Source organism: Rhineura floridana, chromosome 21, assembly GCF_030035675.1.
Source record: "Rhineura floridana isolate rRhiFlo1 chromosome 21, rRhiFlo1.hap2, whole genome shotgun sequence".
NCBI lineage: Eukaryota > Metazoa > Chordata > Lepidosauria > Squamata > Rhineuridae > Rhineura > Rhineura floridana.
The window spans coordinates 5,042,312-5,063,812 of NC_084500.1; the positions used below are offsets into that span (position 1 = coordinate 5,042,312).

Here is a 21,501-nt window from a genome sequence, read left to right on the forward strand (position 1 = left end):
AATTCCCCACATGAAGCTCACTGGGTGACCTTGGGCCAGTCACTGCCTCTCAGCCTCAGAGGGAGGCAAAGGTAACCCCCCTCTGAATACTGCTTACCATGAAAACCCTATTCATAGGGTCGCCATAAGTCGGAATCCACTTGAAGGCAGTCCATTTCCGTAGATAAAATTCCTACCAGTCTATCTCATTAATGGAAGAAAAAGCCAAATAGTCTCGTGTGCTAGGTTTGACTTCTGGAATAGGATTTTTTTTTTTATGAGATTAATCGTTTGGTTCCAGGACTTGATCTGGAGGTAACGCATCAATTTATTTTCTCTGGTCTCTGCAGACTCAGTCACTTTCTGAGCTTGATAGGAAAGTCAAAACAATAGAGTTGCAATTTAGCAAACTTTATTAAGAATCCGCATAGCTCCTGGGCAAGGACATAAAGGAGATACAAAATAAGGAATATCTTAGGTTCCAAGACGCAGTGTTCTACTAGTAGAGGTTGCACATTAGTCTGGATCCTGTATGTCTCTGTAGGCGTCAAGAGTCCAAGAGATCACCAGAAGCCTAATTCTTCAACCCTTTTTATACATATGCGTGGTTTCCAATTATGACATTATCACCTGAATGGATTTTCATAACTTCCCCTTTTTTCCCCCTAGTTCAGTGGTTCCCACCCTTTATGAGCACGGGACCCCCTTTATAAGCTGAAAAAAAATGTGGCCCCCCTCCCCCCAGGGGAGCAGGCTGGCTGCCAGGAAGGAAGGGGGAAAGCAGCCTTTCTTTGCAGGCTTGCTTCTTTAGGCTTCACAAAAAGCCCTCTCCTCTCTTTCTAAGTAAGGGCGTTGCCAGTAGCGGAGACAGGAATCAGTGATAGTAATCCCCTCTTCTTCTTTATATATGTCTTCTATATAAACAGCACTTACCATATTTACACTATAAGCAGGAACATCACATTTCCCCCCCCTTAAAATAACAGCAAAGTATTATTCCTGCTCTAGGATTCATACGACGCGTTAACAATACAAAACAAGTCTCTTTGGGGAAAATGTCTGTTTTGCACCCACGTCTGGGTCACGTCACTGCAGTCCCGGCCACCTGCCTTGAAAGTCCATCGGCCAATACATTGTCCTTGCCTTTGATGAACTTGAAGTCCACCTGGAAATCTTGTAGAGCCCAGGACCACCTCTGCAGCATAGTGTTATGATTTTTCATAGTCTGTAACCATAACAACGCTCGATGATCCGTCGTCACTGTAAATCTTCGTCCCCACACGTAGGGGCGCAACTTGCTCAGTCCCCACACGACCACTAGGCACTCCTTTTGGACCGACGAATAATTCTTCTCCCTCGATGTCAGCTTGCGACTTAGATACGCCACTGGATGTCTGGTGCCTCCTCTCTCTTGTAGCAAGACGACTCCCAGCGATAGGTCCGACGCATCCGTAGCCACGATGAATGGTTGCTCGTAATCTGGTGCTATTAATACAGGCCCTTGGCACAAGGCTTGCTTCAGAAGATCAGAAGCCTTTTGACATTCATCCGTCCACACCACACGCTTAGCACACTTTTTCCTTGTTAGCTCATGCAAGGGGGTTGCGATTTCCCCAAAATCTTTTACAAATTTATGGTAAAAATCAGCCACACCTAAAAATGCCCTAACTTGTTTCTTAGTTAAGGGGATGGGCCACGATTGTATTGCCTCAACTTTGCTCCATAAGGGGGTTATTTTCCCACTCCCCACCTTATGTCCTAAATAGATCACTTCATTCAACCCAAACTGGCATTTCTTGGCTTTTATTGTTAGCCCTGCTTTCTTAAATGCCTCTAATACTGCCGTCAGGTGTTGGACATGCTCAGGCACCGACTTGCTGAAAATGGCCACATCATCTATATAGGCCACTGCGAAATCTGACATGCCTTGCAACACAGTATTAATTAGTCTCTGAAAAGAACTTGGTGAGTTCCTTAGTCCCATGGGTAAAGTCACAAACTCATATAACCCATCTGGTGTACTGAAGGCAGTTTTGGCTCTGGATTGCTCGTCTAATTCCATCTGCCAAAATCCTTTACACAGATCTATGGTAGAGATAATGGTTGCTGGATGGTAAGTAGTTGTCTTTAAATGTTTAAGACCACAACACTTCCACATACATTGCATCACTTCTCCCATGAATACACTGCCTCGATCCGTCAACACTTCATGAGGGAAACCCAGTCTCATAAAGATTTTTAATAAAGCCTCTGCCACTACAGGGGCTTCCACGGATCTTAGTGCTTCAGCGTCTGGGTATCTGGCGGCAAAATCCACCACCACCAATAGATATTTCTTGCCATGACTTGTGGGTTTGGAAAAAGGGCCCACCAAATCTATTCCCACTCTATAAGGGTTGTCCTATTATAGGAAGGGGCTTCAATGGTGCTTTTGTCTTTACTCCACTTTCCCCCACCTTTTGGCATATGTCACAAGATAAACAATATTGTTTTACGTCTTTAGAAATATTTGGTCAATAATAGTGTGCAGCCAATCTTTTCTTGGTCTTCTTTATTCCATGATGCCCTGCACATGGGACATCATGGGCTACCTCTAGCAATCTGGCTCTGTATTTGCTAGGTACCATCAATTGTTTCACTGGTTCACATTCATTCTCTCTCTCAGCAGGCATCCACAGTCTATATAAAATCCCATTCTCACACACAATTTGATTCCTCAGATTGTCAGTAAAGGGAATCTTTTGTGTAAGGGCTTGGTCCTTCATTTGCCTCAAACTTGCATCCTTATCCAGCTCTTCCCTGAACTGCTCTGCCTCTTCACTAGAGACCATTCGATACAGTTTGTCTCTTTTAGCAGGCCTGCCAGGGGTTGCTATGGCGACCTTAGGCTCGATAACAGGTTCCACCCTGTTTTCTTCGGCCTCTGTTAAAATGGTTTCTCTTGCTTTGGCAAGTTGTTGTCTGGTCACCACATATATTGTTCCTTGTGCCCCCATAACATCTCTTCCCAGTATCACTGGTTCTTGTTGTTGGGCATTAATACCTACTTTACATATTTCCTCCTTTCCTCTCCACTTTAATTTTATCAGGGCCATGGGTATGCCTTCTGGTTCACCCCTCACTCCTTGGATTGTCACAGTTTCCTGAGGTAATATTTCCTCAGATTTTATCAAATCTGGCCTCAGTAACGTCTGAGCGGCACCAGTATCAAGTAATGCCCAATAATTTGCCCCTTGCACACTCACTTCTTCCCTCAGACTCGAATCAAAGTCTTTTACATTTGTCCAGTTTATCTGGCAGAACTGAACCTTCTTCGTTTCTAACTCCCTTGGTTCTGTTTTCACTGCCCTTCCCTGAGCAGGATTACCAATGGGGTTGGCAACCTCACATTGAAAACGTAGGTGCCCCAGTCTACCACATTTATAACATAATTTCTCCTCCATTTTAAGGTACACAGATCCACTCTGGGGTGTCCTGTGCCCTTCAGACTTTATTGGAGGACTCACTCGCGGTGGTACCACATCCTTTCTGCCACCATTATATGGTCTGGGTTTAAACTCTCTTGATGTTTTCCCCACCCACCCAGTTCTATTGGAGGCAAAGTGATCTGCCAACTCTGCGGCCTCTTGAACAGATGTAGGGGAACGGTCTTTGACAAGGAGCCTTATTTCTGGTGGTAACTGATGGTATAATTGAGCCAGTATCATGAGGCTTTTCACCTCTTCCACTGACTGAGCTTTGGCACTTCCCATCCACTTTCCAAATATGTCCATCAATTTTGCTCCCAGATCAACAAAAGACCTCCCTGCTTGGCTCTGACAGTTTCGAAATAACTTCCTAAAGTAGTCAGGTCCCAGTCTGAATCTTTTGTACACTGCCTCTTTAAACTTGGCATATGTGACGGGCCTGTCTGAGGGGAAATATTGGTATACCTCTGCCAATTCCCCTTTGATCAGATTTGATAAATATTGCATATATTTATCCTCCGGTAGCCCCCACATCTGAGCTGCCTTTTCGAAGGTGTTGAGGTAAATCTGTGGGTCTTGTCCAGGTTCAAACACCGCAAAATCTTTTGGTGTAACCTTTATTTTGGTTTCATTTCTGTCCTTTCTTGTTTCATCAAAATTAAACTTCTCTCTTTCAAATTTTAACTTTTCCACCTGTATCTCAGCATCCAATGCTCGTTGCTTCTCCCTCTCCTCAAACCCCATTCTCATCCTTTCAGTATCCATTCTCATTCTCTCAATTTCCAACTCCTGCTGTTTTTCCTTCTCTGCACCTTCCATCCTCAATCTCTCAGTTTCCAACTTTAACTTCTCTCTCAAATACTCTATATAAGCGGGATTGCTTGAGTACCCTTCTGGGTTCTCTTCTCTGACAGGTTGTTTTTGTTGAACAGATGCAAATGCTATCAATGCTACTTGCAATTCATCTACCCCTTTACCCTCGTGAGGTAAACTGAATGTTATGCACTTCTCCACCAGCTCCTCTCTTTTCATCTTTATATATTCAGTCATGTTTTTAGGAGTTCACTCGCACTTTGCCACACACTCTTTGCCAGTCACTCTCACAAGTAATCTTTATTTGTTATTTCTTTTAGCCACACCACTTTTAGGGACTCTCTAGGGTTCGTATCCCACCGCTACAGCCACCACATGTGACGTCCTTCCCTGGTTCTCCCTGTCAGGTTCCCACCTGCTTGTGGCTACTGCCTTTCACTAGGCACCACCAGGGATACCAGCAGTCCGGACCGTCCTTTATATGGTTTCTCACTCCGCTCTAGCACAGATCTCACTAGATCCCCCTGCTAGGCAGCACCACCAGTCACGTCCTATAACCAATACTCCCAGAGACTTTGCCTGAGTCTCTCTCTAGCTGGTTACTTTTGTGACTGCGTGCTTATGCTGTTCCCAACCCCCTTGTATCTTTATAGATAACGCATACAACTCTGGGTTGCTCTGGATACTTGAATTGTTATTATTCCTCCCTTCACCGCTGCCACCATTAGATACTGTTTCTCTTCAGCCTTGGTAATTACCTTGCCCTCCCTTCTGGTATGTATATCCCCCAGCCAAGGATCAGGCCTTTGGTAAACCAAATAAGTATTTATTAAATATCAGAAATAACAAGATTAGTTTTAGAATGTTTCACAAGTGTATGGTTTCATCTATTCCTGTTTTGTACTTGACTTATTAATCAGAACTCCAACTCCCTCTTTCTCCACACTCCCAACATCCACCCAGATTCAACTGTCATTCTTCCATTTATACTCCCAGCCATTCAAACGCTCAGCCAATCATCCAGCATTCTACTGCTCATGTACTCCCCCCTCCTCTTTAACTCCACTTACCATATGTCTTCTATATAAACAGCACTTACCATATTTACACTATAAGCAGGAACATCACGTTCCCTTACTCATCACCCTATTTTTCTCAAAAAGTCCCTCAATATCTATTTGTACAGTTTCATTATTGATGTATCCTTACTGCCAAGTTCCTCTTTTATATTATCACTCCAACTATATTTTGTGCAATCTCCTATATTTCCTTTTAGGGTAATCTAATTTCTTGTTATGGCACTTCTAATGTCTTACTGTACTGTTGCCTGGTTTGCATGTAACACTAAGCTAAACCATGGCTTAGTGCAAATTTGCAGGTCCCCAGAGAGGAGACTGTGGCCACTTTATGGTCCTCTGTGGTTATTTTTCTGCTGTGTTGTGCTGCAGTGCGCCAAGCTCTGGTTTGGCTTAGCATGTTGTCCAAAGTTTGTCCAATGATTTACAGTTCACACACCTGTTGTGTTTAAAATAGCATCTCTCCTCTTTTACACTGATGTGCCTAAGCTCCAACTGACAATAATTATACATATATAATCCAAGCATTGAGCACATATAATCCAATAGCATTAAATTTCAATATTTAAGATTGCCACTTAATGCTGTTAATAATATGTACTGTAATGTAATGATCATGGCTATCTAGTTCTGTGGTGCCAGTGTTTTTGATGTCGTCTCTCCCATTTGTTGGGTGATTTGAATCCAGAATTCCTGGCTTACAACAGGAAGCAATTTTTTAAAAAAAGTAATTTTATTATTAACGAGGTAACTTCTGTTTAATTTGTTCCAATAATAATTCAAAAGTTGTTTGATAACTACTGTCTGGGCCTCTTCTACCAGTGTGAAGTGAATTTCTGCTAGTTCCTCTACCTGTGCAGACACAAATTCCTTTATGGTTTCACAGATACAATGTGTGGCTAGCTGTGCATGACTGGGGGTTCAAAATGCTGCCTACAAAGCAATTCCAAGGTGAACAGTTTTCATACCCCATTGATTTTCTGTGTCGAGTATTTCCAAATCACTGGATGTCTTCGTGAAAAGCCCTTTGCAGTTTCTATTTGCATCTGAATTGTCCTTAACGACTTTGAAAGTAGGAGATGACACTCATACATGAGAGATACAAGAATGTAGAACCTGGACAAGGTGCAAGAATGAGGCCCTATATGTTGAAACTTTTAAAAGGGCAGAGCTGGGAGGGAAAGGACTACACATTCCTGCTGCCAGCAAACATTGGCAACTGAAAGCAAGGCACAGTTCTAAGACTGGAGCTGGCCACTGAAAGGAAGACCACTAAATGCCTTGCCACTTGCTTTCCTTCAGTCTGGGGACCAAAGGGGTGTGTTGGGGAGTGGGACTGTGCATCATTAGGCTTTGAGTGCTGCTCCCCCCACCCCCAGGATCCTGGGCTTGAAGAAGGCTCGGAACGAGGACACGAGGGGGGAAATGGTGCTCTTTGTCCAGCCCGTCTTCTTTCCCCTCGGTGAAAGCTTTCCACTCATCTCTGCATGTATCCCACCTTAGAAACATTGCAAAGCAAAGAGTGAATTTCTTGAGAGCAAGAGTACTCGTCACTCCGATTAAAGATGGGTTCAGAAAGCTGCCCATCTCTTGAGTGCTTCCAAGGAACATACTTCTCAGAACTCGTCTTCAGAGAAAACAATTCACAAACAAAATGCAAATGGACTGCCTTCAAGTCGATTCCGACTTATGGCGACCCTATGAATAGGGTTTTCATGAGGCTGAGAGGCAGTGACTGGCCCAAGGTCACCCAGTGAGCTTCATGGCTATGTGGGGATTCGAACCCTGGTCTCCCAGGCTGCAATCCAACACCTTAACCACTACACCACACACTTTGGACTTGGTTAAACACAAAGTTTTTATGTTAACAATGTTTCAACAAAACCAGGAATGAATGTTTGTGTGGGAGATTTAAGAATACTGGACCTTTGTAAAAGTCACTCTAATAATATATTGTTCAGTATCCACCCACTCTTTCAGTCCATTCACATCTTAAGAGATAGGCATTTCTTTAAGGTTGTGTATCCTGTTACCTGACTCCTGGGATGCTCTGCGTGGTGGAAGGACCTGAAATGATCACAGCAAATGTTGGTAGTGCAATTCAGAAATAACAAATTTCTTGTTCTAGTTATTTATTTATGCCCTGCTTTTTGTAGAACTTCCTCCACAAAACAGCTTACAATATTGAGTAATGCTATGCGTTTGATATCCTAGTGAATCGTCTGTATAAAAGGTAACACGCAACAAAAGGACAACAAAATGAATTACAGGATTCCGTTCTAATCTTTACACTTAATGGCTGGGCTACATGAAAGATTTAGTAAAAATTAAAACACTTGGAAGTTGCATCAGGTTTGGTAACCATGGCTAAATCACAAGTCATTGGATGGTGAAAGTCTAAGGTCCTTCCTCAGGAGCCTGTTCCTTTAAGCCTGGACCAAGAAATTGGTTAGCCTAGTTAGAAGAGGAAAATATTCTGTCTTTTAAATACTCCAGAGACATTTTAAGTTATGGATCCCTCTTATAGGTTCTATAAACTGTTTCCTTCCTGCACCTATCTTATTAAAATTTGACCAGTCTCCATTATCTTCTTCTGTTAGGTGAAAATGATTGCAGAGGAATTCTTGACTTCGCTATTAAATCAGGAAGATAAGGCTGCTCCTGGAGTGGAAGAATCAGTGGAGGAGGAGGAGGAGGAGGAGGAAGAAGAAGAAGAAGAAGAGGAGGAAGAGGAAGAGGAAGAAGAAGAAGAAGAGGACGAAGCAAAGGAAGAAGAAATTACAGAAGATACTACAGAGATTGAAAATAAGGTTGCTGCTAAGGTCAGTCAGAGAATACTTTGACCCCCTTAGTCAAATTAATGTGCTTCCCCCAGTAGGTTTTAGTTAACTTCTTTCGTCTTTGGAAGTTCATGGCCACTCTCTCAAGCCACTAGGAGAAAAGCCATAGCTCAATGCAGTGAAAGGACTTTAGCTCAAGCTTTGCATGAAGGTTCAGTTCCTGGTATCTCCAGGTCGGGCGGCAGCCCTAGAGACCCGCTGCCAGACAGTCCTGAGTTAGTCGGACCAACAGGCTGACTCAGTCTAATGCCGCTTCCTAATGGGAGAGCTCTGCGTGCAGGAGGACTGTGGTGCGGTCCCTGGCGTCAGCAATGGAAAGAGTATTAAAAGTTCTGCAGTGATGAACCGAGTAAGTTGTCAACCCTCTGCAGTCAGAACCTGGCTTCTTCCTTTCTGCCTAGACCTGCCTTGATTAGTAGACAGAAGGATGAAGATGGGAGTCTGAGCCGCAGAGACGAGTCGTTGACTCTGCCCACGTGATACGTTTCTAGCCAGTGCAAATGGCACAGGAGCATACCTCCCCCTCCCTTTTTTTTATGCACCCCTTCTATATCACTTTCCCTCATTCAGAAAGCGAGATTCATTCCAACAGCAGCTGGCCAGTGGAAGCAGCGTTGCCCGTATGGGCTGTTGGGAGCACAGTCGGTTGTGGGAGGTTGTGTTTGCCACACTCTTTTGTCATTAGGAACATAGGAAGACTGTTGGTCCATCTAGCTCAGTATTGTCTACACTGACTGGCAGCAGCTTCTCCAGGGTTTCAGGCAAGGAGTCTCTCCCAGCGCAATTGAACTTGAGACCTTCTGCACACAAGGCAGATGCTCTACCACTGAGTTATGGCCCTCTGCCTCAGTGCCGTCCTCTCACCCCAGTAAGGCTTGTGGGGGGGATACTACACCTGAAATGCTGTGAACATAATCCATTCATTTCAATAGGAAATCCCCCAGTGGATTGTGTCTCAGGTTTCAGAAAAGCAGCTGAAAAGTTCCCAGATGGTGGGACATTGTGGACTGAGGTGGAAGTTCCCATAGGTTGTCACTATGATGGGCAAGCCCCTGTAAAATGGGTATTGCTCCAGTGACAGTGTGCCTCTTGCGCTTTGTTGTGAGGATGAATGGGATAAGAAGGAGCCTGCTGTTTTGTTTTTCCTTTTCTTTTAATAGGGCATAGTGACCCCCAGCAAGAGGAAAGGGGTGCGTTCCAAAGGAGGAGGAGCGAGTAAGAGGTCCCGTTCCCAGAGTAGTTCCAAGGAGGAAGCCTCTCCCAGCCCCAAGAAGCCCAGCTGCTTGCAGGACGAGCGCAGCCCTGATGGGGTGAGAGCCTCTCGCCCACAGGCCAAGGAGTCTCGGGACACTCAGGATCCTGAAGGGGCCCATCGGAATGGAGGGCGGCTCCCGAAAGCGCAGAGCCACAGAAGGCCCAGTCAGCAGAAAGGGGAGCACAGGGAGGAAGAGGAGCGCGCCAGAGATGTCTGTCGCACTCCAGTCAAGGACTTGGAAGGCGAGGTATTAGGACACCCTTGCGCTGGAAGCTTACTGGGGCAAGAGAATAACCTTACTTAAGAAAATGGAAACTTCAGAGTGAGTTTGTAGTCCTGCAAAAAAGCAAGGAGCACTGGACCAACGAGAAAATGTATAGAAAAATCGAAAGTGGGAAGACTTGATTTACTGAATGAATTGCATTAATATCCTGACATGTTTTGAGCCTTTAATCAGGATAAATAATGTTTTCCCCATTGTAAAACAAATACATTTTTCAAAAATCTTGAAAAACAACTGACATATATGGGTTGTATTCAACTACATTCTATTCATAGTAAACACATTAAAATTAATAAGCCTGTTAATGATGCCTGTTAACTTCATGGGTCTACTCTGAGTAGAACTAGCATTGAATACAGCCCAATGATAGCAGATACATATATAAGGTAAAAGTGTCCCCGCACTTATAGTGCAAGTCGTTTCCGACTCTTAGGGTGACGTCTTGCGACATTTGCTAGGCAGACTGTATATATGGGGTGGGATTGCCATTTCCTTCCCCGGCCTTTCTTTACCCCCCAGCATATGCCGGGTACTCATTTTACCGACCACGGATGGATGGAAGGCTGAGTGGACCTTGACCCCTTTTACTGGAGATTCGACTTCCTCCTTCTGTTGGAATCGAACTCCGGCCGTGAGCAGAGCTTTGGCTGCGTTACCGCGGCTTACCACTCTGCGCCACGGAGGAAGATAGATATATAGTTGATCAAAAGTAAAAATTAACAAATTTGTGCTACATTGTTTCCTAATATATTTATCATCTCGGGGCTCATTTTCGCTGTGTGTGGGCTGTACCAGTTCAAACTGCAAGTGGGAGCCCCTCTATACAAAAAAAAAATCTTGCACATAGCAAACTATACGTTAGGAAGATGGGTTCCATGCTAGTCTTTTCCCTGACATGCCAGTGTTTTGTATGTAGGGACTTCTTTATAGTTTTTATAAGTGTTTTGCATTTTCAGCTATCCAAAAATCTCTGAGCATTCAATCCTACAGACCACTTGTTACCACCTGAAGTGCGGGAGCTTAGACACATTCACTGGCTCAGTGAGAGCTAAGCATTTTTAGTTCATGTCTATTCCTCTATAAATTAATTATGATATCAATTTCCTTTTAAAGAACACAGCAAAAATATTACCTTGGGCAGAAGGTAGCCTCAATCTATCTGAATATCAGCCAGGGTTCTGATTCCTAACAGTGTAACAAAAGCAGCAACTGACTATTTTTTCCACCTAAATTAGAATCAGAGAATAGTAGAGTTGGAAGAGGCCTATAAGGCCATTGAGTCCAACCCCCGGCTCAGTGCAGGAATCCAGTTAGGCTACAGAAAGGAAGAACCCTAATCAAGAGTTTACTTTTGTGCAAAGGGACTGTGGGTTCAGTTAGTTCTGATACTGAAAACAAATTCTTAGGCTCATAATGTGCTCAGAGGGAACCATGATTTTTCTTTCTAACCGTATGTCATTTGCTCCTGGCTCTGGCTGGCAGATCCTGAGGTTCTAGTGTTTTGTTAAAAAAAAGTAGATTGGCAAGCCTGAAATATGCCCACCCCTGGTTTACTACATGCCTTTCTATGGTTATCTACCCTTCCATTGTCTGTGGCGCCCATTCTGCAGGATGTACAGCCAATAACTGAGGATGGGTGTGATGAGCTCTGACATTGCCAGTCACTTGTCTGAAGGGATTGGGTTGTCGTGCCACTGAGTCTAGACACCAGCATCAGAGGTGTCTTATTGACGCAGGAAAGATTCAGAACAAGGTCTGGGTTAAAGCTGTGTTAACATCCCAACCTTCTGCCAGCTTATTATTTAGACCTCTTTCCTGTCTGATGGAATTAGGGCAAGCAACAGTGTACCTACTTATTTAATTTTAAAAGCTTTTTCTCCCACTTCATCAGGCAAAAGCCTCAAAGCAGCTCATGCATAATAACATGCAAGTTGGAAAGGGCAGGAGTCAGCCAGTTTACAAACAGCTAAAAAGGCCTGGGCAAATAAAAAGGACATCAGATATGGCACCAGGTGAGCATCAACACCGAAAACGGCCCTCCCGGGGGGTCTCTGCCAGAGTAACCTCTGAAGGCAGGGACCTGAAGAAGGGCCTGCGAGGAAGACCTCGATAGTCAGGAAGGTTTGTGTGGCCAGTGTGGCCATCCGGTCCTTAAGCGTGTACGGACCTTCCATGTCTGGATTAGGCAGTGAAATAGTGACTTCTTCTATGACCTCCCCCACGAGCTGCACCACAAAACAGTGTTTTGAACATGGTTCTCCATGTCCAGCCACTGCATTCCATTTCGGCCCAGAAAACCTAAGTTCTCTCTTTTGTAAAATATAGGCTGTGCTTTTTCTGCCATTGGCACTGCGTTTGTGTTTACAGCGACCTGGTTTCTTACAGGAGACAATCAGCCTGGAGCCTGTCCATTTCCTACAGTGTCACAGTAAAGGCAACAACAGGGATGACTTTAAGACCCAGTTATGGGCCTGTGTCTTTGAGCCGCCGCTGGATTGTGGGACGAGAAAAGGTGAGCACAGCTGAGTGGCCTGGACAGACCTAAAAGAAAGATGCCCGAGAGAGTTATGCTAATAGCCCCAAGGATTTATGTTGTGATGGTGAGCAGATGGACCCTCCTGAAGCCCCCATCTCTGATGACAGAAGGTCCCCTCTTTGGGTTTTGAACTTTTAGCGGACTCTGTCCCCAGGGTTTGGTCGTTTTATTTTTCCAGTGGATCACCTATTCCTATCTCAAGAGTTCAGGCTAGGAACAGCAGTTTTTTAGAGACAGAAGCTGCTGTCCCCAATGGGCTCGCAATTTAAGAGGAAAGGAAAAGAGGGGATATCTGGAGACTTGAATTACTGGTTAGGCTGAGCCTTATAGTTTCTTATGGCCCAGTATGCACACTGCTATTTTATGTGGCAACGTTTCTGCCAGTTTTGCTTTGTGGACATGTTGCTTGAAGGCACCTTAAGATGGTGAGATTTATTACTTACGCACAGCATTTATAGGCCACCCTGCCCCATGGAGTTCTCATCAGAGCTTGGACAAGTTACATTTTTGAACTACAACTCCCATCAGCCGAATCCACTGGCCATGCTGGCTGGGGCTGATGGGAGTTGTAGTTTAAAAAAGTAACTTTTCCAGGCTCGCTCACAACATAAAACATCTGCTTCGTACTGTGTAATAGTGAAACTGAAAACTGGGCCTTGCTTCAGAGGTCGGAGAAATACAACCCCTGATAATGTGTTCAGTGGGCTTGGGGTGGAGAGACAAGAGCAGACTGGGCAGCAGTTAATGCATGATTGAAGTTTAGTTGCACTGAGGAATGAGGGTGGGGGAATTAAGTCAAAGCCAGTGTGGAAAAGGTGGGTTTTGACAAGGGATTTTGAAGGAAGGCACCCCAGACATAATCCATGCATTAGGGGGCAAGAAAGAATAGGTCCTGCTATTTAAGGGAGCATGAGACGTTTGTTTGAAAATTATTGAGCTCTTGCTATATTGTTTTAGATAATGTTTCATATTGGCGCATAAACCTCTGTACTTTCTCTGGTTATGTAGAGCACCTAAAATCATGGGTTAGGGAGCTTGATGCTATCTTTATGTGTAAATAAAAGATGGCGCTTGCCCTGAGTTTACAGTTGGTATGTAAAAACAGCCACTGTGGTCCGCAGTAGGTGGAGTGTAGTTACTATTGGCCTCAGTTTCCCATTTATTAAATGTGGATAATTGTAACCTGTTGTCAGTAAGAGCAAAGCAGCACTTTGCAGAAGTACTGTATTGGAGGTACATACACATGCACATATATTACCATAGCCACCTCGCACCTCCAGGGACTGAAAGTGATCAAATGAAAACGTGAGGATTACAGTCACTGTGGTTTCAATCTTTCAGATCCTGTGGTGAGTTCATCCAGAACAGCAGCTACCTGTGGTGGAGACTCAGTTTGTTTGGTTGACTGTGAGACTGGCATTGTCTTGAAAAAGTACAAAGTGGCTGGGGAGGTAGGAGAATTCTTCACTTGAGCATGAACATCAGCCGCTGTGTTTTTTATGGTGGACATTGGCCAAGGAATTTATTCATGCCGAGTTCTTTTTTTCAGTTCTAATTTGCTTGTTGGTTACAAGCTACAGTTTTCAAATTCAGATACCAAACAATAAGTTTGAGCCATTTTTTTAAATCAGATGCAGATTTTAAAACTTACAAAGATAAACGCATTAAATATTAGCATGATGTAAAATTCATGCAGCAAGCAACACTTAAAACATACAAAAATTAAAATATAAAGTAAAATTTCGCACACCCGCTTAGCCCCTGCCTTTATAAAAGTAAGTCCAAACGAGGAAGATTTAAGAGGATTTAGAATAAGAACCTAAGAAGAGGCTTGCTGGATGAGGCCAGAGGCCCATCTAGTTGAGCGTCCTGTTCTCACAGTGGCCAACTAGATGCCTCTGGGAAACCCCAAAGTAGACTTGAGTGCAACAGCTCCCTCCTCACCTGTGATTCCCAGCAACTGATTTTCAGAGACAAACCACCTCTGATTCTAGAGGAAGACCATAGTCACCATGGCCTTACTCTCCATGAATTTATCTAATCCTGTTGTAAAGCCATCCAAGTTGGTGGCCATCGCTGCCTCTTGTGGGAGCAAATCCCATAGCTTAACGATGGTCCCAGGCTATGGTCTGAGGGCACATGATGCCAGCTCCCTGCTGAAGCTAAGAAGGGTCTGGTCTGGTCAGTGCCTGGATGGGAGACCGCCTGGGAACCTTATGGAAGCCACCTTGGGTTTCTATCATGAAAAGAAAGGCGGGGAATAAATGTAATGAATAAATAAAGTATGTGCTGCGTTAAGGACTTCCTTTTGTCAGTCCTGAATCTTCCAACATTCTGCTTCATTGGATGGCCCTGGTTTCTAGTTTTATCCATGTTCTCCACACCATGCATAATCTTACACACCTCTATCATGATATCACATGCTGCTTAAAAAGAGAGGCGTATATCAACAAAAGGTTGCATCTGTGTTGAATGCTTGTTTCCGTTTGATGCCCTGTAGGCATAGTTACTTGGTGGGTTTCCGCCATGCTTCATCTGGGCTTCCTGTTTGGGCCCAGTTACTTACATTTATCTTTAAAAGTGATATCCCACTTTTCACTACCAAGGCACAGAGGAGCTTTGAGCAGATTTGTTCATAAAGGTGGATGTTTGTATGCTTGCCAAATGTTTATATGAGACTCGAGGTATGGAACCAAAACCTGTAGACCTTCTGTAGTTGCTCTTTCTCATAGCTTGCTTTACAAATGGCACCTTTCCCTTCTAGGAATTTTTCACTGTTGCGTGGACAACCCTGACAATGGTGACTAGTGATGGGAGAAAGAAAAGGCACAACGTCCTGGCAGCAGCAGGGAGACGAGGAATTGTGAAATTAATTCATGTGACTGCTGATTACTGCTATGGAGAGATCAAGGCTCACAAGAAGCCCATTGCTACTGCCTGCTTTAGCCCAACTTGCGAGACACATCTTTTCAGTAAGTCTCCCTTCCTGAGTCATTCAGGCAGCTCTTGTCAAAAGGCCTTTTTTTTTCCTGAGCCAGTGCAGAATAAGGTTGCCTTTGTCTATTCCATGAGTAGGACTGCTAATTTATTAGATATCTAAAGCCAGAATTTTGCAATCATGAAAGCCAGATCTTGCAAGTTCACCTCAGGCTGATCAAACTATGCAAATTCTGCAGATGTCTGTTTGATCTAATTAATTTGAATTCAATTAAGTGTGCAATTAGCAGATGCTGATGTGGTAATTATTTCTGTAGCGTCCATGTTAGTAATTTTGCATGCAGTCATGGATGTGTAAGCTATGTTGCAACTTAGTCAAAGCACTGTGTCCAGGTGAGAACTGGGGTGGGCACAATGGGGAGAACAGGAAGCAGGGTCCATGTGGACAAACTGACTTGTAGGGTGGAAGTCGAGTGCAATGGGAAAAGGGATCCACAGGGCTCATCTTCGCTCTGTAAAACACCCTGTTCACAAGGGGTCCTTAGACACATCCTTTAAAATTATTTCAACTCGTATGAGGACTAGAAGCATGTCTCTAAGAAAGTAAAGGGATCTTTTTTAATTTGTCTAGTGGGCGCATTGTTTCTATGTGGAAGATCTTATCTCCATGCATAGTTTATTTTCTTAGACCTATATTCTGCCTTTCTTCCATCATGGATTCCAAGGCTGTGCACCTGTGGTTCCCAGGTGGTCACACATCTAGGCACTAGCTTCAACAAGGCAGTGGCCTACTGAGCCCCCCCATGTCCTGTTTAGAACATACACTTTGGTACTGAAGGTGATAACATTTCTTCATTTAATTTCTTAACCCCAAATGAGGAAGGTCAGTAACATTCTTGTTTGTTTAGACTGGGGAACTGGGCAAGGTTCTCTCTCTCTGTCCTGCCTCTGAGCCACCATGCCCCTCCCAGGGTTGAGATCCCATTCCTCAGCTCAATATAACTATACTTCAGGTGTGGGGGCCCTTTAACCCTGCAGATGTTGCCAGACTCCAACTCCCATCCTCCCAGACCGTTGGCCACCCTTGCCAGGGCTGATGGGAGTTGCAGTCCAGCAACATCTGGAGGGCCAAAGGTTCTCCATCCCTTCCATTGTCAGCTCTTCACTGAGACAGCAGTGTCGGTGGGGGTGCAGGCAGGACTGGAGATTCCTTGGTAATTGCCAGGCCGTAAGTCCTCAGCCGGCAGCTTGGCTATAAATCTGCCAGGCTAGCAAGGAGGAAGCAAGATAAGGGCAGAGGCCGTTCAAAGCTTACGTGCCAAGCCAGAAATCCAGAAGAGACGTCAGTGAAGGTCCGGGTCTAGTTTGCCGAGAGATCAGTCCAAGTCAAGGTTCAGGGGATAGGAAGACACACAGTGGTCACGCCTGACGTTGTAGTCAGCAACAAGCTGAAGCCAAGGTTTGACTTTTAAGGAGCAGGTTTGTCAGCAAGTGTGAGCCATCAGCGTTTTGGCCTTAAGTGGACAGGCCTGCCCCTCTTCTGCCTGACCTTCTGTTGTCTACGTTCTGCAGGTGAGGGGGGAGTATCCTGTTCACTGTCTGCGTTGGGCTGAAGGGCTTCAGCTGTGTCTGGGGTGCTCTGCAGCTGAGGGGGAGAAGGAGCTGGGTTCTCAGGAGTTTCCTCCATTTCTCCTTCTGGGTCTGCTGCTGTTACTCCCGAGTCATCCTCATCTGATGAGTCCTCTGACAGGGCCATGACAGCCATATTGGGATGCTCGCTGAAGAGTGGGTTTTTTTCAAAAGCAAGATGCCTTCTAATAATCAGGGTTGTGGCTAGGTCTTCATGCTCTGGTGCTCTTTTTAGAGGGTGCTGAGAGCAGGTGAGGCAAAAAGGGGGCACAGAGGAGGTGGAAAGGTTGACAGGCAAATCTTTCCTAATTTGTTATTTGGCAGGCTGTCTTTATATTTTGGTACTACCTCACCAGGTTCTATATATACTCTGTCTCTCTCTTTCTCTCCGTCTCTCTCTCTCCTTCCCTCCTTCTGCCCCCCCCCAATCCTCCCCACAGCTGCATCCTATGACAAGAAAATATGCATGTGGGACATTGGTGTTCCGGACTGTGACTATAATTTCAAAGAAAGGTAATGATACAGCAGCCCATGGTTCAAGTCAGCAAATTGGGAACTGTTAGTGGAAGGTGGGAACTGAAATGTGCTTCATTTGCCAGGCAGCTGATGGTGCTGGAGACCATTGCCACCCCCCTGCGAATCGCCCTAGTGCCCTCTTGCCCAGACCGGTACTTGGTGGCTGGCTGTGAGCAAGGTTGCTTCGCTTGGGATATCAGACTGGATGACAAGCAGCAGAAAAACAGGTGAGTAGCTTGTGCCCGGCAGTGCCACTGTAAGAAAGGTGGTAGAGAATGGTAATTATACCAGTGCAAACACAGTTTGTGCTGCTGTTTATTTCTTCTCATTGAGAAACCGAAGATGGTACTCTAAATGTCTTGATTTGTTTTATCATGCTGAGCACTCATGATTGGCCCCAAATACATCCACTGAGTTTTAAGGTTGAGTAGGGATTTTGAACCAGGGTCTCCCAGTATTAAACCCAGTTGGAGAACACAGAAAACTGCCTTATACCAGGCCAGACTATTTATTGGTCTAGCTTATGACTAGGCTCTTCTGCCAGGGTCTCAGGCAGAGAGGTCTTTCCCAACACCTTCCTAATCCTTTTAAATAGCAATGCCATGGATTGAATCTGGGTTGTTCTGTGGCAGAGTGCATGCTGTGCCATTCTGAGGTCACACCCCTATAGAAGCTTACAATATAATTGCTGCAGTTCGGTTTTCAAAACGTTCTCCCCCATTATGACAACCACAAATTGGCAACTTTTAGGCATTTAGTCACTTTATGTATACAATTATGGCAATTGTACAATAGTGTTGGTTCTTTGTGTTTGGATTTTTTATATGTCATCTTGCTCTTCCCAATGTTTCAGAGCTTTTGAAGTGGAATTTCAGTTCCCAGATAATGGGGGGAATGAGACATCTTCCCATCGAGTAGATGGCCTGGCCTTTTTGAATGAAGACATTGTGGGTAAGAAAGCAATATGCATTCAAATAATTTACCACCTGCTGCTGCTGTGTGTGTAGACCAGGCCTAAGATGACATCACTTCAGTGGCCTGGTGTGCATGTAACACTCAGCCAAAGCTTAGCCAAGTGTGAACAAGCAAGTGGAAAAATCGCAGCCACTTTGCTTCTGCCCCAGTACAGCTGCTGTTGCGCTACCTGGAGCTCAGCCTTGTGCTCAAACCTGGACTTCTCGTTTGTCTGTACAAACCATGAGCTCTGGCAAAGGTTTGCTCTTGGCTTGCTGCTTGTAATTTGACTGGAGGAAACAAACCATGCAACACTAAGCCAAACCATGGCTTAGCTCTGGGTAGCGCGATGGCAGCAAGACCAGGGAGGAGGAAAACAGCTGCGATTTTTCCTTTGAGTAGCCACACACTTGTCCATGGTTAGCCATGGTTTGGCTTAGTGTTACATGCAATGTAACACTAATGTTTGCATTACGCAATGTAATGTCTAATGTTTGTCAAGATGTTTTAGTCGAGTAAGATACAAATCCACTGATAACATTCTCATCTGAAAGGGAAGAGAGGATGGGGCAGAAAAGCTAGCAGCCATTTTGGTCAGAGCTGATGGCCTTCAGTGCCTGGATACAGCGCTGACTCCCTTTCCTATGCTTGCAAAATCATAAAATAAGAGGGATGTTCCACTTTAAGATTGCTTCTCTGCAGAGAATGGGAAACCTCTTTCATGCCTCACTTCATGCTTCTCTGTGCCTCGTGCCACTGCTGTGCATTACCTTTTATTGAAAGGCCCCAAAGGTTCCATATAACCTCCACCCCTCCTTGATAATTCTTATAGGATGCCACGTCTATTGCACGTCATACATAACAAGCACCTGTCTTAAGTCATTTGAAGCTGTGATCCTAAATGTTCCCTCTTGAATTCAATGGAACTTACTTCTGGATAGAAATATTTGTATACAGTTGTGCTGCGAGTTGCCGTGGACTAAAAAGAATAGTTGAGTCAGGTGTAGCATTAGTCACCTCAGCTTTACTTTTAAGGTTTGGACTTTCTCTTTGGCACAAAACTAGAAAGAAAATGTTGTGTTGCCGCTTATAATCTTCATCTTCAGTCAGGCCATAGGGACATAGGAGGCTGCCTTGTACTGAGTCAGACCGGTGGTCCATCTAGCTCAGTATTATCTACACCAACTGGCAGCTGGGGCACCCCAAGGAATCTCTCCCAGCCCTGCCTGGAGATCCCATTGAGGATTGAAGCTGGCCTTGTCTGCTCACAAAGCAGATGCTCTACCCACTGAACGACAGCTCTTCCATGACCCCATACCTGAAGAGGAGTAGCCTAACTGATGACCTCTGCTTTTATAGGAAGGCCCCCTGCCTAGCAAGGCCTGATTCTTCTCTCTCCTCTGCAGTAACCAAGAGTTCAAAGACTGGATCCATAAACCTCTGGAGCTGGAGCCGCTCTTTCAAGCAGGGGAAGGGGGGTCAGAGGACGGTGCAGGCTGTCGTTCTGGCTGAATTAGAGTGGTCTTCAACAGATCTGTCTTACCTCACCCTCAGCACATGTCCAAGTAAGTGCCAATCAGGGCTGGCACCAGGCTTGAGTCAGCCCTCAACGTAACGGCCCCCAGTGCTGTCCAGGGCCCTAGCCCCATCACACACACACCCCAGCACTGCTGACAGTGTCTCCTGCTATTTAGGTTCAAGCCATCATCTCTCTCCTGGACAGGCTGACAGTTAGGATGGTCTGAGCAGCAGCCACCATGTCACGTCTCTCAAAATGTGTTGCCTCACATCCTTGTCAGGGGTTGTACTTCAGGAAATAGAACATGCATGGCAGCACCAGGCTTCTGTGTATGACTGGTGGCTCTGTCGCAGCAGCACCACTGGTGCCCAGTTAAAGTGGGCACTGATAGGCAGCTCTAGGTCCAGTGCCAACCCTGCAGGTGCAGCCATGCTTTGAGTTGTATCCCTCCCGTTCCTCTGACTGAACCGTATGCTTGATATCATTGGGACTCTGGCTTGCTTTTGCGCCTGCAGCAGAAGAGTATGTGTTCTGCGGTGATGAGAAAGGCAGCGTCTGGATGTATGACCTCAGCAACCATTTGTCTGCCCTGAGTGCCACCAAGGAAGATTCTTCAGTCACGAGAATAGGCCCTTCACAGGTACAGAGAACAAGTCTTTCTGGGGACTGCATGCTGATGTTGCATTAAGAGGCAACAGATACAAATTTATGTTAGAAATCAGTCAATGGTTTTGGGCTATTTAAGAGGTTAAAGACTGTTTTAAAAGATAATATATACAAAAGTATTTAATACTTTTGTTGCCTGGAATTCAGCACTTCTATTGGATTTCTGACTATTTGAAAATGGTCTTTTGTGGATTAGAGTCCACTTCATCAGAAGCATGACGTGTTATCCTCATTGGTGTGTGTCTACATATGTACATGTGTGTGAACACACAGATGGCTCTAAAGGGAAAAACATATGAGCCAAAAATACAGTCTTTGACAAGTTATGCAAAGCCTGTGATCAAAGTGACTACTCACAACAGCAATCATTGGTGAAAACACAATCACCCCAGCTTTGCTATGCTGAAATCTGTGGTAGGACAGGAAGCCATTGAACCTTCTTCTGACCTCAAAATTGCAACTATCCAACAAGGGGATTTCAAAGAGGGATTCTCACATCCCATAGCTGACGTAGAACGAGTAAGTTCGATATTATTTGTTTAGGCTTGAATAGAAACAATGATTACCCTGCCATTTAGTCCCAGAGATATAATGATTTCTAATGTTACTCATATTCAGAACAGACCAATTTAAAATAAATGAATTTCAGTAACTTAAGTCCATTGATGCCAATGAGTCTTTTAAGTTAGCTATTGCTTAATATATTCTGTCTACACCCCTGTGTATATGTATCCCTGCAGCTCAGGGTAACGCTTTATGCATCTGACTCTAGTTCACAAAAGATCATTCTTCAGTTAAAAATGTTTTAAGGTGTGCGTTTGCTGCAACAGGCTGACACAGTGGACTTTTACGGTCCCGGAAGTCATCTCTAGGTTGGGCCCAGGAAGGGCCCTGGTGTTTGGTGCAGTGGAAAGACACCCAAGTAAACTTCTTTCAGGCTTGTGGGGTTTGAAAACTGAGAGAAGGAACTTTATCTCCGATTGAATTGCAGAGTGCTCCAAATGTATTTAAAGGGCTGCCTTGAAGGCCTT

At 44.8% G+C, this 21,501-nt stretch overlaps 1 protein-coding gene across 3 annotated transcripts in view; it reads left to right on the forward strand.

Moving 5' to 3' along the window:
* LRWD1 (leucine rich repeats and WD repeat domain containing 1) overlaps window positions 1-21,501 on the forward strand; it is a 56,624-nt gene that overhangs the window by 34,140 nt on the left and 983 nt on the right. For 2 of the 3 annotated variants that reach the window (XM_061604581.1, XM_061604580.1), the window contains 10 exons: window positions 7,936-8,157; window positions 9,336-9,677; window positions 12,099-12,225; window positions 13,591-13,700; window positions 15,014-15,221; window positions 17,256-17,328; window positions 17,415-17,558; window positions 18,185-18,282; window positions 19,692-19,850; window positions 20,320-20,444. In XM_061604581.1, the coding sequence (XP_061460565.1) occupies window positions 7,936-8,157; window positions 9,336-9,677; window positions 12,099-12,225; window positions 13,591-13,700; window positions 15,014-15,221; window positions 17,256-17,328; window positions 17,415-17,558; window positions 18,185-18,282; window positions 19,692-19,850; window positions 20,320-20,444 (1,608 nt within the window). The remainder of the gene's footprint in view (window positions 1-7,935; window positions 8,158-9,335; window positions 9,678-12,098; window positions 12,226-13,590; window positions 13,701-15,013; window positions 15,222-17,255; window positions 17,329-17,414; window positions 17,559-18,184; window positions 18,283-19,691; window positions 19,851-20,319; window positions 20,445-21,501) is intronic. The other variant, XM_061604582.1, reaches the window with a different exon arrangement.